Raw genomic sequence first — 13,994 nt, 5'->3', positions numbered from 1 at the left:
TCGAGACCCAGCGGATTCTTACAGTAGTATTAATTCTTACTTAAGTATTAAGTTCTAAATATAAAACGAGGGCAGGACTCAGGACTCAAACGATTTCTGATTTCTGATTTCTGATTTCTGCCCTCTAAAAATAATTGTGGGTTAACGGGAGGGTGGGGCGCCTAATATGATAGAATGAGGGGGGTTATGCACAAATATATAAAAGGGGGCTCAGTTGGGGGTATACCAACAACATACAGACATCAAAGCATATGAGTCGAAAAAGAAATCAAACCATCAAACCTGCATGCTTGTCATGTAAGCTGTTGAGTGTGTTCGCAGACTGACTTGATATCTGAACAGGAAACCTGACCTGACAATGAATGAAGTGTGTAATTACCTGAACTATAGGATGTACTTTAAATGTTGTGATTGTAAGTGTGAGATGATATGTTGACAGAAGTAAATGCAGTTTGGGATTGACATTATTGCTGTTTCCAGTTGGTATAGGTATCGTTTGTAGGCGTGGGTGGAGACTATTTGTGAAGTGATTTTGGTTTTTGTTATGTAGTGCTGTGACCGGACTCAAGTGCTTTGAACACATTTTGGTTAAAGATTGTTGATTGATATGATGTCTGTTTGGACCACCTTTGGCTGCTCCCTCATTCTCTCATCTTCGGCTCCCCACCCACCCGTTAACCCTCAATTATTTTTTTAGAGGGCAGAAATCAGAAATCGGTTCAGTCCTGCCCTCGTTTTATATTTAGAACTTAATACTACACTTAATACTACTGTAAGAATCCGCTGGGTCTCGAACTGCCGATGCCATTCGGCTGCCCTTCTGTTCCCGCTCAATACGTAGTTTACTGGGTTCGCTACTAGAATTCGCTGTGGTCAAGTTCGCGCAGAGAGAGAGAGAGAGAGAGAGAGAGAGAGAGAGAGAGAGAGAGTGTGTTGGTAAGCGTGAATCTAGTCTTCGGAGTCTTGGAGGTGCTGTAAGTTTATGTGTGCGAACAGCGATCTAGGTGGGCTGTCATCAGGTTACGGAATGATGGGGGTGTTCTCGTTTAACGGTTGAGGTTATGTGTCGATGATTCCCGAGGAATCAAATAAATAAACGCCATGAGGCGTTTACGGCATTGATAAGTGACATTTATATACTCAGAAGTGTGTGTGGTGTGCCCCCCTCCCCAAGAACAAAAGTACATGTTCAATCAACTGCGTCATCAGAATGCTGTTTATTTTTGCATTTGTGTTAGTTAAAAGTGAATGCATTTTGTCTTTCTGGGAATAGCTGAGAGAAGAAGCTTAATTGATCCTTGGGATTTTACTCGGGGAAAAGCTGTCTGTCACCTGACGAGCCTACTGCTTGCCAGGAAATCAGTGGAGTATGTTCAGTACACTTGGCAGGCTCACTTCTTATCGCAACAGGAATTTGGCACGTGGAAGATTGTTTTTTGTCCAACAGTTCTCAGACTTTTCCTGCGTAAGACGTAGTTTACTACTACTCTGCTATGACAAGGAGGTCGGATGAGTTCGCTGTTTTTCAGACGTTGCCGTCCCTGCCTATGATAAAATGGCGTGGGCGTTCTGCCCCTCTGTATTTCTTTGGCTGCTAGGATGCATTCTGAGTCCAGTGCAGATTTACTCTCATATATATTGCCAGGGCGTGGAAGTTAATTTGAATTGATGTGTGTCATCTTTCCCTTGTGTGAAGGACGTAATGTGTGAAATATTGTGGTTGCATGGAGGGTTGGTTTAGTTGGCCAGTTGATTATTGATGAGGTGTAGAGTGCATTCGTAGTAGCAGTTACGACTGCTGTCACAATGCGGATATTTATTTTGGTATTTGGTATTGTTTCAGGTAGGAGTGCCTGCAAGCATGTGGGATACTATAGCCGTTGCCCACTTTTGATTCCTAGTGACCAAGTATGGGGTGTTCGTAGCATGCCTCACAATGCCACAAGGAAGACCTCAGGCCCTCGTGCGATTACCTTGCTTTCCGAGGAGGTGTACGGTTATAGATTTAGTGGGAGTGCCTAGTCTGTCTCAAAGAGTAGTTTGAGATCAGGGGATGTACTGAGTAGCAACTTTCATGTGAACTGTAGCTGTAGTGTGTGTTTACTGGTATCAACGAAGACATGGAGGACTAATTTGTCTGAATATCAGCGTTTCAGAAGATAAGTTGTGTGCGTGATGGGGAAGCAGCTTTTTTGGAGTTGGAGATGTGAAGAACCAGACAGAACAAAGCACCTGTAGTGTTTGTGACTTGGATAAGGAATTGCATTGTTCAGGTATGTTAGAGAGTAGAGTTTATTTACATTCCATAGATCCTTCTTAGGACTAAACCAAAGGATGGAGAACAAATCATTTCATACAATACATATAAACTTCAGTACTTTTGACACAATTACAAGGATGTGTTTCACATGTGAATGTACATAACCTTCAGATTCTGCAATTCAAGTATGAAAAATAATTTAAATGCAGGCTTGAACACCTTTAAATCATTTAGAGTTTTAATTGTTGGTGGAAGATCATTAAATGACTTGATACGCGTATAATACGTTCCTTTTTGACGTTTATTACGGTTAGCATAGACTATAGAAAAATTATATACTGGTAATTAATTTTTATTTTATTGTTGAGATTTGTCAAACTTGTTTCCACTTACAAAATAAAAGTCTAGTCAATGATATGTTGGTGTCCATGAAACCCAAAGGTTCTGGAAATAAATATGACATGCGCCCTGATGTGGAGAAAAGGTGTTTAGAGTATTACAGTAAGTGCAGTACTTGAAAGTTACTGTAACTAAAACATTTGACTTCCCTTACCAGTGAATCTGGCCTGCGTTGTCACTCGTTATAACTTGAAACTGTTGCTTGTGTTTTCCAGGTCGTGGAGACAGCATGTATTGCTCTGAAGTCAAGCACGACGGATCCGTTACCGTCGTCAGTGCTGGGAAATAATTTGCTGTTTCTTGGTGGCATCCCTGAATTTTAATGAAGATGAGAATACAGTGCAGCAGCTTTTCTCCTGTCCAAGGTATATAAGAGCAGTTGGAGGCAGAAGAATATTGTAAAACTAACCTCATTCTTGATATTAAAAAAGTGTACAAAATAAAAGATGTTTTTCCAGCCTGATGGTACTAACATGACATAACAGATTGTTAATCACTGGCTTTTCAACGCAGAATTGTAAGCGAGTCCCATGGCAGTCTATGAGGCACTGGTATAGATCTTTCTCTGAGCACCCAGAACTCATTATTTACTGGTACAGTGAGCCTGTTAGAGGCTGTATCACAATTAGTTTGTGTTTAGTATCCTGCCAGTACCAGGAGGCATCTGCACGTAATGTATTTCTTTCTCATATCATAAACCCAGATTTCCCATTTTCTCTGTCCCTTTTACATCAGTTGCTGATTTAGGAAGCAGCTACTGCATTGGCCACTGTTGTGACCAACATTTTGTACACTGAACATTAGGATGTGAGTGTAATTATCTGTACTCATTGTGATTCGCCGTTGCAGTTCTGATGATCCACATGTGGAGATCTCCGCAGTCCATGGGATTGCGTGCAGATTGCAGGATAAGCAAGCCAGAGCCACTCACCAGATGGCAGTCACAGGCAAGTTCATCCATTTGAGTAAATTGTTTAATAAACTTATTTTCTGAATTGCAATGCCATTATTGAAAGAAGAAGACCTTTTTTCCTGAAAAGTAGTAAATGGTTGAGACTACAAAGAAACAATGAAGAACGTGATTTTTCTTTGCCAGTTTAAGGAACCACATTTTGAGGCTGACCTCCACATTGTTCTTTAATTGAGAATGCATGGAGTGTACCTCCATGCTCCCACTGCCTCATGGCATTGCGCTTAGTCACAAGGATAACTGCAGCTGATATAGCGAACCATTAAATGTTTAAAAATCATAATCTGTGTTGGTTTTCTGTAAGTCCAAGTGGTGTTAGAACCCAAAGACCACTGTGAGAACCTGAAATCTCTCTTAAAACCACATTTAGTATGTGAACTTGTTGAAAGCGTCTGCTTCATATCTGGAAAAGCCAGTAAGGCCTGTTGTGTATGTTGGTAGGAGTGTTTGTTGCTGCAGCCATGAAAGAGTTACGACGGTGTGTTCCTTGTTTGTCACTACACAATGGTGGCGATATCTCAGGTAGCTGGTGAGTTCAGTTTTATAAATTTAGATTGTTCAACATTGAAACAATTTATATTACTGATGGTGAAGTTTCCACCTTTGCTTCCAGAAGGTATGATAAAGTGGCATTACTGATGGTGATATGGAAAAAAAATCTAATTGCTACGGCTACCTCTTGCCCCTTGTCGGTTGAATTCACCTTAGTAGTAGAAGTGCTACAGATGTTGGCTGTGTTGTAGTGGCTTGCCATTTCTTAATCTTTCATTTAGGTCCTTTCTCCATGACATCAAAACAGGCGAACCTGAGGGGCATGGACCGACTGGTGTTTGTAGACTCCCTTGCTGTCATAATGGGGCACGAGGAGAGGGAGCCGTGTATCTTGGAGACAGCGATCAACATCCTCGGCTCCAAACAGACGGCAAGCGAACTGTTCGTTAAATATCCACTGAATCAGTGGCAACAGAAGTTGCGTGGGACTGACGTGATGTGTGTGAGTTGTAGAGTTTGTAGTTGCAGTATTATGATGTGTGGAATAATGGCCCACTTGGCGAATGCTTTAAATTTGCTGGGGGGGGAGGAAAGAAAGGCTCCAGTATGAATCTGTGAGTGAGGGAGTTCAGAATTTGTCAGGTCGCTGGTTGTGACACTGTCGTGACCCGTATTTAAAGTTAACTTGTGAATGGGTTTGTAATGAACTTGACAGAATTTGTCTTCTGAAAATGGAAGGTGCTTGTTCATTGGCTAAGGTAGGAGTGTTAACTGCTTGGTGAAGTAAAACTGTGTGCTCTTAGAAGAGTGTGATGTCTTGATTTCTTGAATGTGACTGTATTTTCTCTTTCTGGGAGTAGCAGATTACGAGAAACAGAATGATCCTTCAGATTCTACTGAGCACCATGCTGTTTGTCACGTGACCTGCGTACTGCCAGCCAGACAAGCATTGAAGTACGTGCGGCAACAGTTGGCAGACCGACTTGATGTCAGAAGATTAAACCTGCTGGGACAAAGAAGGAACATCGTATCCGCAAGAAACTGATATCAGTCTGAACGAGGCATTCGTTGTGTGAGTACATGAGCATTAGAATGTATTTGATGTGGTTGTCGTGTGAGAGAGATGAGTCTGTCCAATTTTATTAGGTACTTCAGATGTTGTGAACTTAAATGTGAGATTTGATATGTTGAAAGACCTATGTGCGGTGAGAGATTGGCATAATTGCAGTATCTGTGGTATGCTAGAGGCATTCATGATTCTCTAGTGAATATATTGTTCATAGGACATCAAAATTGGAGGTTAGGTATAGCTTGTAGACGAGGGTGGTGACTATTTGTGATAAGGTTTTGTTAATGAGTGGTTTTGTTACATGTGTGATGTGTGTAGTGCTGTGGAGCCTTTAATGTGATGTGTTTACTAATTAATAAGTGAGTAATTGCCAAGGTGAGGAATTTAGTTTTGTTGACGTGTGAGTATTGTGCACAGTGACCGGAGCTGCTGGGATATTTTCTGTGCTTTTGGTTAATTTTGAGCAAGGGGATCGGTTATGAAACCTTTAAATTAGGTGATGTGTTGAATGTGATTGCATTTTTTTTCTGGTAATAGCTGCAGAGAAGAAGCTTGATTGATCCATGGGACTTTACTGAGGTTGAAGGATGCGTCACCTGACATGACTACTGCTTGCCAGGAAAAGAGTGGAGTATGTGCAGAAACACTATGGTGGCTCACTGATATGACGACAGGAAATCAATCGGCTGTTATCACGAAGGACCTCATGTCTGCGAGAGATTTATCTCTGTGTCAACTTGACATGCATTGTGTAAGTATACGAGAAATATGATTATCAGATGTGCTAATTCATGATTCACACAATCAAATTCTTTGGCAAGATAGCGAAATATTCCACCAACATGCTCTTCATTATTTAGTTCACTTAAGATTTTGTGTGTAAAATTCAATAGCACGTTGTTGCATGTCTTTTTGAAAATTTTTTAGAGAATGCCGTTGGTAATGAAACTGGTCTGTAAGTAGAAATACCTGTCAATTTAGGTAAAGATCTTGTTTATGTTTACAAGATGTTTTGATATCTGCATTGGAACAAGTTTCACAGTTTGAAGGACAGTATTAGGGTGTGGTGTGGAGTACTGGCAGACCTAATAATATAAGGTGTCTTAACCTAAAATAGACCCATGACAAAAAATGTCTTCTCAAAATGGAATGTGAATTTATTTGCTTTACATGAGGTGTAGGGGCCGTCAAAGACATGTATTTCTTTAATTATTTGATGTTAGTATTCTACCATACTGACTAAAAGACTAGAAAAGAAGAGTGATGGGAGACGACCAATTTGGATTCAGGAGAGGAAGAGGAACCAGAGATGCCATCGGAGTTATGAGAATAATTTCAGAGAGAGTTCTCGATGTCAAGGAAGAAGTATGTGCCTGCTTCATCGACAGGAAGAAGGCTTTCGATCGAGTAAAATGGAAGAAATTAATGAGGATCCTACAGAGAATTGGAATTGATTGGAGAGATAGAAGACTAATCGAAAACCTGTACATGCAGCAGAAAGTCAACGTGAGACTGGACTCAGGAGACACCAACAGCGTTGAGATAGGTAGAGGTGTAAGACAGGGATGCTGCGTATCACCACTTATTTTTAACCTGTACGGGGAATGGCTTGCCAAGGAAGCTGTGGAGACTTCAAAATTGGAGGAAGATGATAATGACTGTAAAGTATGCAGACGACTTGGTAGTATTGGCGAAGGAAGAGGAGGAATTACAGAACATGATGGACAAGTTAGTGGTAACAGGTAGAGAGTATGGAATGGAAATCAACATTGAAAAATCAAAGGTAATGAGGATGGCATCGAGAGCAGAACCATTGAACGTTGTAGTTGGAAACCAACGGCTGGAGAATGTGGAGAATTTCAAGTACTTGGGAAGCATAATCACGACGGACGCCCTATGCACCAAGGAAATAAAAGCAAGGATAGCCATGGCCAAGGCAGTTTTCCGTCAAGAAGAGGATACTTCTCACTAACAAGTTGGGATTGGAGATGAAGAAGAAACTAGTGAAGTGTTACGTATGGAGCAGAGACCTGGACACTCAGGATGAAGGAACAGAAATACCTGGAGAGTTTTGAAATATGGTGTTGGAGAAGAATAGAGAAGATCAGGTGGACGCATCGAGTTACCAACGAAGAAGTATTGAGGAGAGTCGACGAGCAAAGAAACATTCTGCAGGCGATTACACGAAGGAAAGCTAACTGGCTCGGACATTACGAGAAGGAATGGGTTACTGAGTGGCATCATCGAAGGTCAGGTTGAAGGAAAGCGAGGACTGGGAAGAAGACTGATACAGCTAACCGACGATCTGAAACAAGGAAAGAAGATGAAGTTCCAGGAATTAAAATGAGAAGCTGAGAATAGGGAAAACTGGAGAGTTCTTTTTGGGCAAAGCAATGGACCTGTTGTAAGACAGAACACTGAATAATAATAATAATAGTATTCTACCATGTTTTCCATTGGAGGTAGCTCTGCCTTCATTTTATGTGTTTGGCATTGGTATTTTAATTTGGTCAAGAAAGGGGCTTTCTAGGATAGGTAAGATAGCTGCCCTATCTCTCGGTGAGAGACTGAGGCCGAGTTTCTCTTTTTTGAGAGAGTGTTTTATTTATTTCTTGTGAGAGGTTGAGATATCGTTTGAGTCTTCGTTGTCGTGGTTTTGAACTTTGTAAATGTTTGCTCATGTTTGATTCTTTTGAAATTGATATTGTATTTATATCTCCTTATCATTGTTCATTTACATCCAGTTTACATAAAATGGGATTGCCGGTGGATGTAATGACACCAAGAACCTCCCCATTTTAACTTCAGAAAGGCCGATACTGTTAAAAGGTTTGTTTTCTTTCCATTTTATCGATGTCATTTCTGAGCATTGGCGATCGGTGGTTGGTATGTTTGACTTATATTCTGTGTTTGTGTTTCATGTACGCCAGTGCATCGGACACGTACCAGTGGACGCGGCGTGTTCTGGAGGGGACTCGAAGCGAAGGGCTCTTTGTGCGTGTGTTGCGGTATCGTTCATTAGCTTACTTTGAATGGCGTATGGTGCAGTACTTGGTGCAACGTGCAAAGGTAGTTGATTTTTTCGATCACGTAGAGTTATTATTGTCTCTAACGGAGTCCGACGAACGCAAAGGAATTTTGAAATTTCATTCTGATTTGAAATCAGACATTGACATGTGCCCTCTGTTGGCTGTTTAGAACGGTCAAAGAGGTAGGCAGATTGCGTGTAGCCCCATTAAATGTAGAGTATGACACACTCTGAGTAGGTAAAGTATTTGAGTTTGGTTGACCACGAGGCTCACCACGGCAAGTGTCAGCCTCAAGGAGAGACTGAGGCAGAGTGACTTATTTTTTAATTTATTTTAAGAAGCAGAGATATGGATGGAAGGAAATTGGTTGCATTGTGCATTTCGCTCTGTTTACTTGCCCCCTGGACCACCACCATGAGGCACGTGGAAGATTGTGCTGTCAATTTTGTTTTTTGGCGAACACTTCTCAGACATTTCCTGCATAAGACATAGTTTACTACTACTCTACTATGACAAGGAGGTCGGAAGCGTAGGCATGTATCCATCAGCCTTTAGTCTTTTCTGCTTGCGAAGAGGCACACCTACTTTCTCACATGTCACGCCACCTCTACCGAAATGTTCACTAGCATATGTATGTTTTTATTGTGGATTCGTTTGAATCAGGCCACCCGAAAAGGGTCACGGTGTAGTTTGCGTATGCTGCGTCTTCGAGATTTTCAGCTCTTGGAGGATAGCTTGGATTTACTAGGAGTAGGAGCAGCTGCGTTGGAATCAGGCTAAAAGAAAATGGTGATACATCATGTTCTGTAGGTTATAGAAACAGCAAGGTACGTGCTCTGCGTGAATAGGTAGCAGGATGCTGGCTCACTTGCATGAATTGTTGAGGGTGCGCCGTGTCCGTAGTTGGCTACGATCTCAGGTACACACTTTCGTTCGGCTATCCCGCATCTGCAGGGCTTAAGAAGTCTGGGTTAGAGTGCGTCAGTAGCTGGCCATCAGGCTAGTGGTCGACATGTATAGTTTTGTTGGGCGATGCTTTGTCCATGCCAGGCGACTGGTTGACGTGAATATCTTGCTTAGCCTAGGCTGCGTCTGTAGCCGTGTGCCTTGTCAGTTGTATGGGTTTGTTTGGTAATGCTGCATGTGCAGTGCTGTACCAGTTAGGTTTATGTTTGCTTGCCTACTTTGTGTCTGAAATAGGCCACCACTGTAGAGGTTTGTTATTAATCCTAGGTTGCTGCGGTAGCAATAAATCTTTTCACGTGCTTAGTTTGGCCCAGCTGTGGCCGTAGAAGGCAACAAGACCACAGGCAAACATTGGTCAGTCTGGGTTGCGTACATAGATTCCTAGTGGCTGAATAAATCACAGGTTGGGTTGACAAGGCTCTGTCCGAAGAGATCGACTGTGTTGAAGGCCGCGTCCATAGCAGCTTACTGCCTTACTTGCATAGGTTTGTTGTGTCAGGCTTCGTCCAGAGGAGGATAATTTGTAACGTGGATATTACGATAGTACTAGGCAGTGTCCTTTGCTATGCTGCGTCCGTAGCTGGCTAATTGCTCACTATAATTGATATCTTAGGAAGTCTATCACAAGAATGATTGAAAGAAAGTGATTTAAGAAGAACTGGAGTGCACGGAAGCACAGAAAAGAATGTTTAAGAGCACATGAAATTTTGAAATATAATAAATTGTTTCAAATACAGAAAAATTGAATTAAATTAATTCTTAACGTTTAATTTAGATAGAAGAAAAATAAAGAAATTTATTTAACTTGTTCACTTTACTATGGTAATCTTTAAGCGTTAAAACATTTCTGGCAAACACTTATTAAAGTTGAAGTAGTACATTATGTTCATGAGATGGGAAGCCATAAATGCAACAGATGATGCTTACATACACATTAACAGATCACTCTTAAAGATATTGTGTGTCTATTAACCGACTAACAAAGTTCTAATTCTTCCTTCTACTGGTGATGGGTTCCTTATGTTGCTTATGCATGGCCGGCGCACTGTAGCAGTAACATTAAGTGATCTGTAAATGTGTTTGTATTGTCATTGCTTCTTGTTTGTGCGAGGAAGCAGACAGGCAACTTATTTAAGAAGATACAAGATGATTTATAGTACAATACAACTGATAAAGATACAGAAGGAAAGATGCAATTAAGTAAAACTGAATTTAAAATTGTAGTATCATACAGTTGATATGTAGTTATGATAAAGTGAGGTCTGATGACAACTCCCTAAAATGCTACATTCTTAGAGGCATAGGTTGGTGTGGCTAGGCTACGTCCACAGCAAGGTACTTTCTCGAGTGTATTGGGTGATTGGGCTATGCTGTGTCTAAAACAGGCTACCACCTGATTGGCATAGGTTGTTTACTTTAGTGTGCGTCCAAAGCGTGAATAGGTTCTTTAGCCGAGGCTGCATCAAGTACGTGGGAGTCGTATGTTGGTGAAGGCTGCATCTGAAGCAGGTTAAGGCTATCGGTAATTTTTGCGAGGCAAGCGAGCTACATCCTAGCGTGTTTAATTTTCTGATAGTTGGCTGCGTTCTAAGCAGGATACAGGCTCAATTGCATAGATTGGTTGGAGTAGGCTACGTCCGTCGCAGGTTACGTGCTCAGTTCCAGATATGTTTGGCCATACTTTTTGACGTGAAAACGTTCGAACATTCGAACTAGAATATAATAGTGACGAAAATTTAGAACTCTGATGTGCGTACCTTCAGAAATTCTTTAAACTTGAACTAGTGAATAATTTGGACAAACCAACCACGCAAGGGAAAACTTGTATAGATTTGACATTTGCAAGAGGTATTCAAATAATTTCAAAGCCATATGTATCCTACTTCTCATACCACTACCCTGTATTCAATAAATGTAAGTTGCAAATGAATTAAACGATTCAAAACAAAAATTTTGTTTAATTTCAATATACACGATTTTTTCTGCAGCGATCTGCTCTGTTATGGGCATAATTTAGTTTGGCTGTGCTCTATGCTCAGGAGGCTTCTTACACATACTTGACAGGTCACCACCATTCACCGACCTCACTACGAACATATGTTGCTTAGGCAAGGCTTTGCTCGAAGCAGAGTTATTTTCCGTAAACCGCGTACGAAACAGATTACTGGGAGATGGCTGCGTCCGAAACGGGATACTACTGCATACGCTTTATTTAGTTGGGCTAGGCTGCGTCCACAGTTGTCTTCATTCGTTCGTCTAATCCGCTTCAGGTTTGTTGGGCTAGGCTGTGTCCGTAACAGCATACGTCCTTAGTAACTTAGGTTTGTTGGGTTTGGTTGCGTCCAAAGCAGGGTACTTTCTCATGTGGATGAGTTGATTTGGCTTGTCTGTGTTCTTAGCTAGCTACCAGTTCAGTGGCATAGATATTGTTTGACTAGGGTGCATCGGGTGCATCTGTAGGTGGCTGTATATTTGTTGTGCTAAATAAAAGCCATATATCCATTTCGTTACTTTTATTTCATTCCCATATCGCAAAGAAAATATTACCCGCAAACGCAGACATATTCGTAATGCTATAAAGCGTTGCACTAGATGGTATACCAAGTTATTATTAAGGGTTCTGAAATCCTTGCTACTATTCTTAAATTTATTTTCAATTTTAGCTTCTCTCAGCAACAATTTCCCACTTTGTGGAAACAAGCAGCTATTGTTCCAGTTTTCAAAAAAGAAGACAAAACTATTTCTGTTATAAACTATAGACCTACTACCATAATTAATAATGTTTCCAAAATATTTGAAATTATTGTACATACCATGTTTCTTATAATTTTAATTCTAAATGAATCCCTTGTCAACATGGTTTTAGTAAATCCAAATCCACCACTTCTAATCTGGTTACGTTTTTGGATTTATTTTCCCCTAGAGCTTGTTCCCAGTCTCAAGCTGATGCATTTTATGTTGATTTTATCATTTATTTACTTCCATCGTTTTGTTTTCTATATTACTCCATATTTATTAATGTTTTCTTTAAATCATTGCTTTACAGACTAATAATGAACATCAGATGAACCACGCCATATAAAAAACAATACCTTCGTTCTAATATATAAGAGTAATTCTGATAAGAACATCTTCCATAAACTGCATAACATTGTAAAGGGTTGTAATTCGAGTTTTAAATTTACCAATCTAATTTATACCTGAAGACGGTTAAATATAACCGAAACATGTCGTAAGAGACGTTCCAATTTCTAAATCGATCATTCGATGCGGAACGTGAAATGATATTTTAAATATTTTATCATCTTATTATAAATTGTGATTTGACATTTATCAGTGTTGTTTCGCATGTCTTACGTTTGCACAAACTTGGTGACTATGAACTGTCTGCTGGTTATATGATTGATTTCTTAGTTACCTAACCAGCAGACATTCGCAAGTACGTTATTCTGGAGTTTTGTCATTTCCTTTTGATTTATTGTCTGGGGGTTTGGTGCCAAGCAAAACAGAAAACTACCGCGCGCCGTCTGACTTTGCCTCAGAACGGGACCTGCTGACTACGACGCACCGCCGGACATTGACTCGGAACTCGACCGACCAAGTAGCATGCACCGCACTCGCGCGCACACACAGAACCCACGGCAACGTAATTTATGTGATTTCTTATTATATTATGTTTTTACTCTTTTTTGATTCTACCCAAATTTCTTATTCTCTCAAAAATATATATCCATATTTATATACACATGCGTATATATATTCTTAATTTTATTCTTATGTAGTCGGTATCGCCGAGGGACTTGTGCTGTCAGGCAACGCGGAAAGTAGCACGCACCGAAGAAGTTAGCCAGTCAGATATCACGCACCGTGTGACTTTGACTCAGGCAGCCAACTACCGCACACCGCACACAAACGAGACACGGTAAGCTGCTGATGTTTATTTATATTTTAATTTGGAGTTCCCCCCCTTCTCTTATTGATTCATTCTTCGCACTGCGTCGTACATGGACGGTCGAGCTCTGCGGCTATGTCCCACGGTGCGTGGTAGTTAAGACAGTCGAGCAAAATCCGTCATAAATAAATCTGAATCTGCCTTCAATGTGTGGATAATGGCAACCCATATCAACATGAGTACCATCAGACATACATGAATGTACAAAAGAAATGTATTTAATCTCTATCTTATGTGTACATGGGATATACGGATGTCCGCACGTAGGAACGTTGAAACTTCGATATCAGCAGACGTGCGTGATTACACCAAACGCACTGATGGTAATGTTTGGCATGTATTGCCTTACGTCAGTGGTCCCCAACCTTTTTTTGCCCAAGGGCACATTTCAGAGTTTATGAGATCGTGGCGGGCGCCAACCAATTAACAAAGCCAAATTTTCTTTTCTCTGGACAAATAAGATATGGACACCAAATAATACACAAAACAACACGACGTTTATTGATACAAGAAACCACGCAATCAAAAATACGTACTTTTATAAGTACAATTATTATTACTCAAGTGGGAAGTTAGTGTGATGTTTGGCACTGCATTTCAGCGGCCAGTTTTTCAAATTTGGGAGAGTAGGATGATGTTGCTGCTCGCAATCGTCAAGATGGGCATTGGTACGTAGAGAACTGTGCTTTGATTTTATAATGTTCATGGTTGAACGGCCTTTATTATTCAGTATAACCTCTTTACGTATCAACGCGGGCACCGCGTTGGGGACCACTGTTGTACATTATTTCGCCCTCACATCTTCATCAGTTATCAGAGTGATTATTCTCTTGTAACATTGATGTCACTGTTAGGTC

General features: G+C 40.7%; 1 protein-coding gene across 11 annotated transcripts; it reads left to right on the top strand.

Moving 5' to 3' along the window:
• The first annotated feature begins 950 nt into the window (after window positions 1-950).
• On the top strand, window positions 951-13,284 carry LOC147871134 (transcription-associated protein 1-like). Of its 11 annotated transcripts, none has more exons than XM_087340372.1 (10): window positions 987-1,004; window positions 1,844-2,273; window positions 2,875-3,024; window positions 3,509-3,606; window positions 4,071-4,158; window positions 4,403-4,623; window positions 4,985-5,193; window positions 5,728-5,941; window positions 8,121-8,259; window positions 12,968-13,284. In XM_087340372.1, exons 4-6 carry the CDS (start codon window positions 3,594-3,596, stop codon window positions 4,569-4,571), a joined length of 270 nt encoding a protein of 89 aa, XP_087196498.1. In that variant the 5' UTR covers window positions 987-1,004; window positions 1,844-2,273; window positions 2,875-3,024; window positions 3,509-3,593; the 3' UTR covers window positions 4,572-4,623; window positions 4,985-5,193; window positions 5,728-5,941; window positions 8,121-8,259; window positions 12,968-13,284. The 11 variants fall into 11 exon arrangements, 6 of the variants coding, with proteins under 6 accessions (XP_087196494.1, XP_087196493.1, XP_087196498.1 ...); XM_087340369.1 differs by having other exon boundaries at window positions 990-1,004; window positions 4,982-5,193; XR_015532564.1 differs by lacking the exon at window positions 987-1,004 and adding an exon at window positions 1,353-1,367 and having other exon boundaries at window positions 4,982-5,193.
• The last annotated feature ends 710 nt before the right edge of the window (window positions 13,285-13,994 follow it).

The sequence above is a fragment of the Zootermopsis nevadensis genome, unplaced genomic scaffold (assembly GCF_977971745.1).
Source record: "Zootermopsis nevadensis isolate Lab colony 2312 unplaced genomic scaffold, Znev_1.0 Znev_ptg000061l, whole genome shotgun sequence".
Lineage (NCBI taxonomy): Eukaryota > Metazoa > Arthropoda > Insecta > Blattodea > Termopsidae > Zootermopsis > Zootermopsis nevadensis.
Note: the sequence above shows the minus strand (reverse complement) of the source record. Positions and strands in the feature narration are given on the sequence as shown.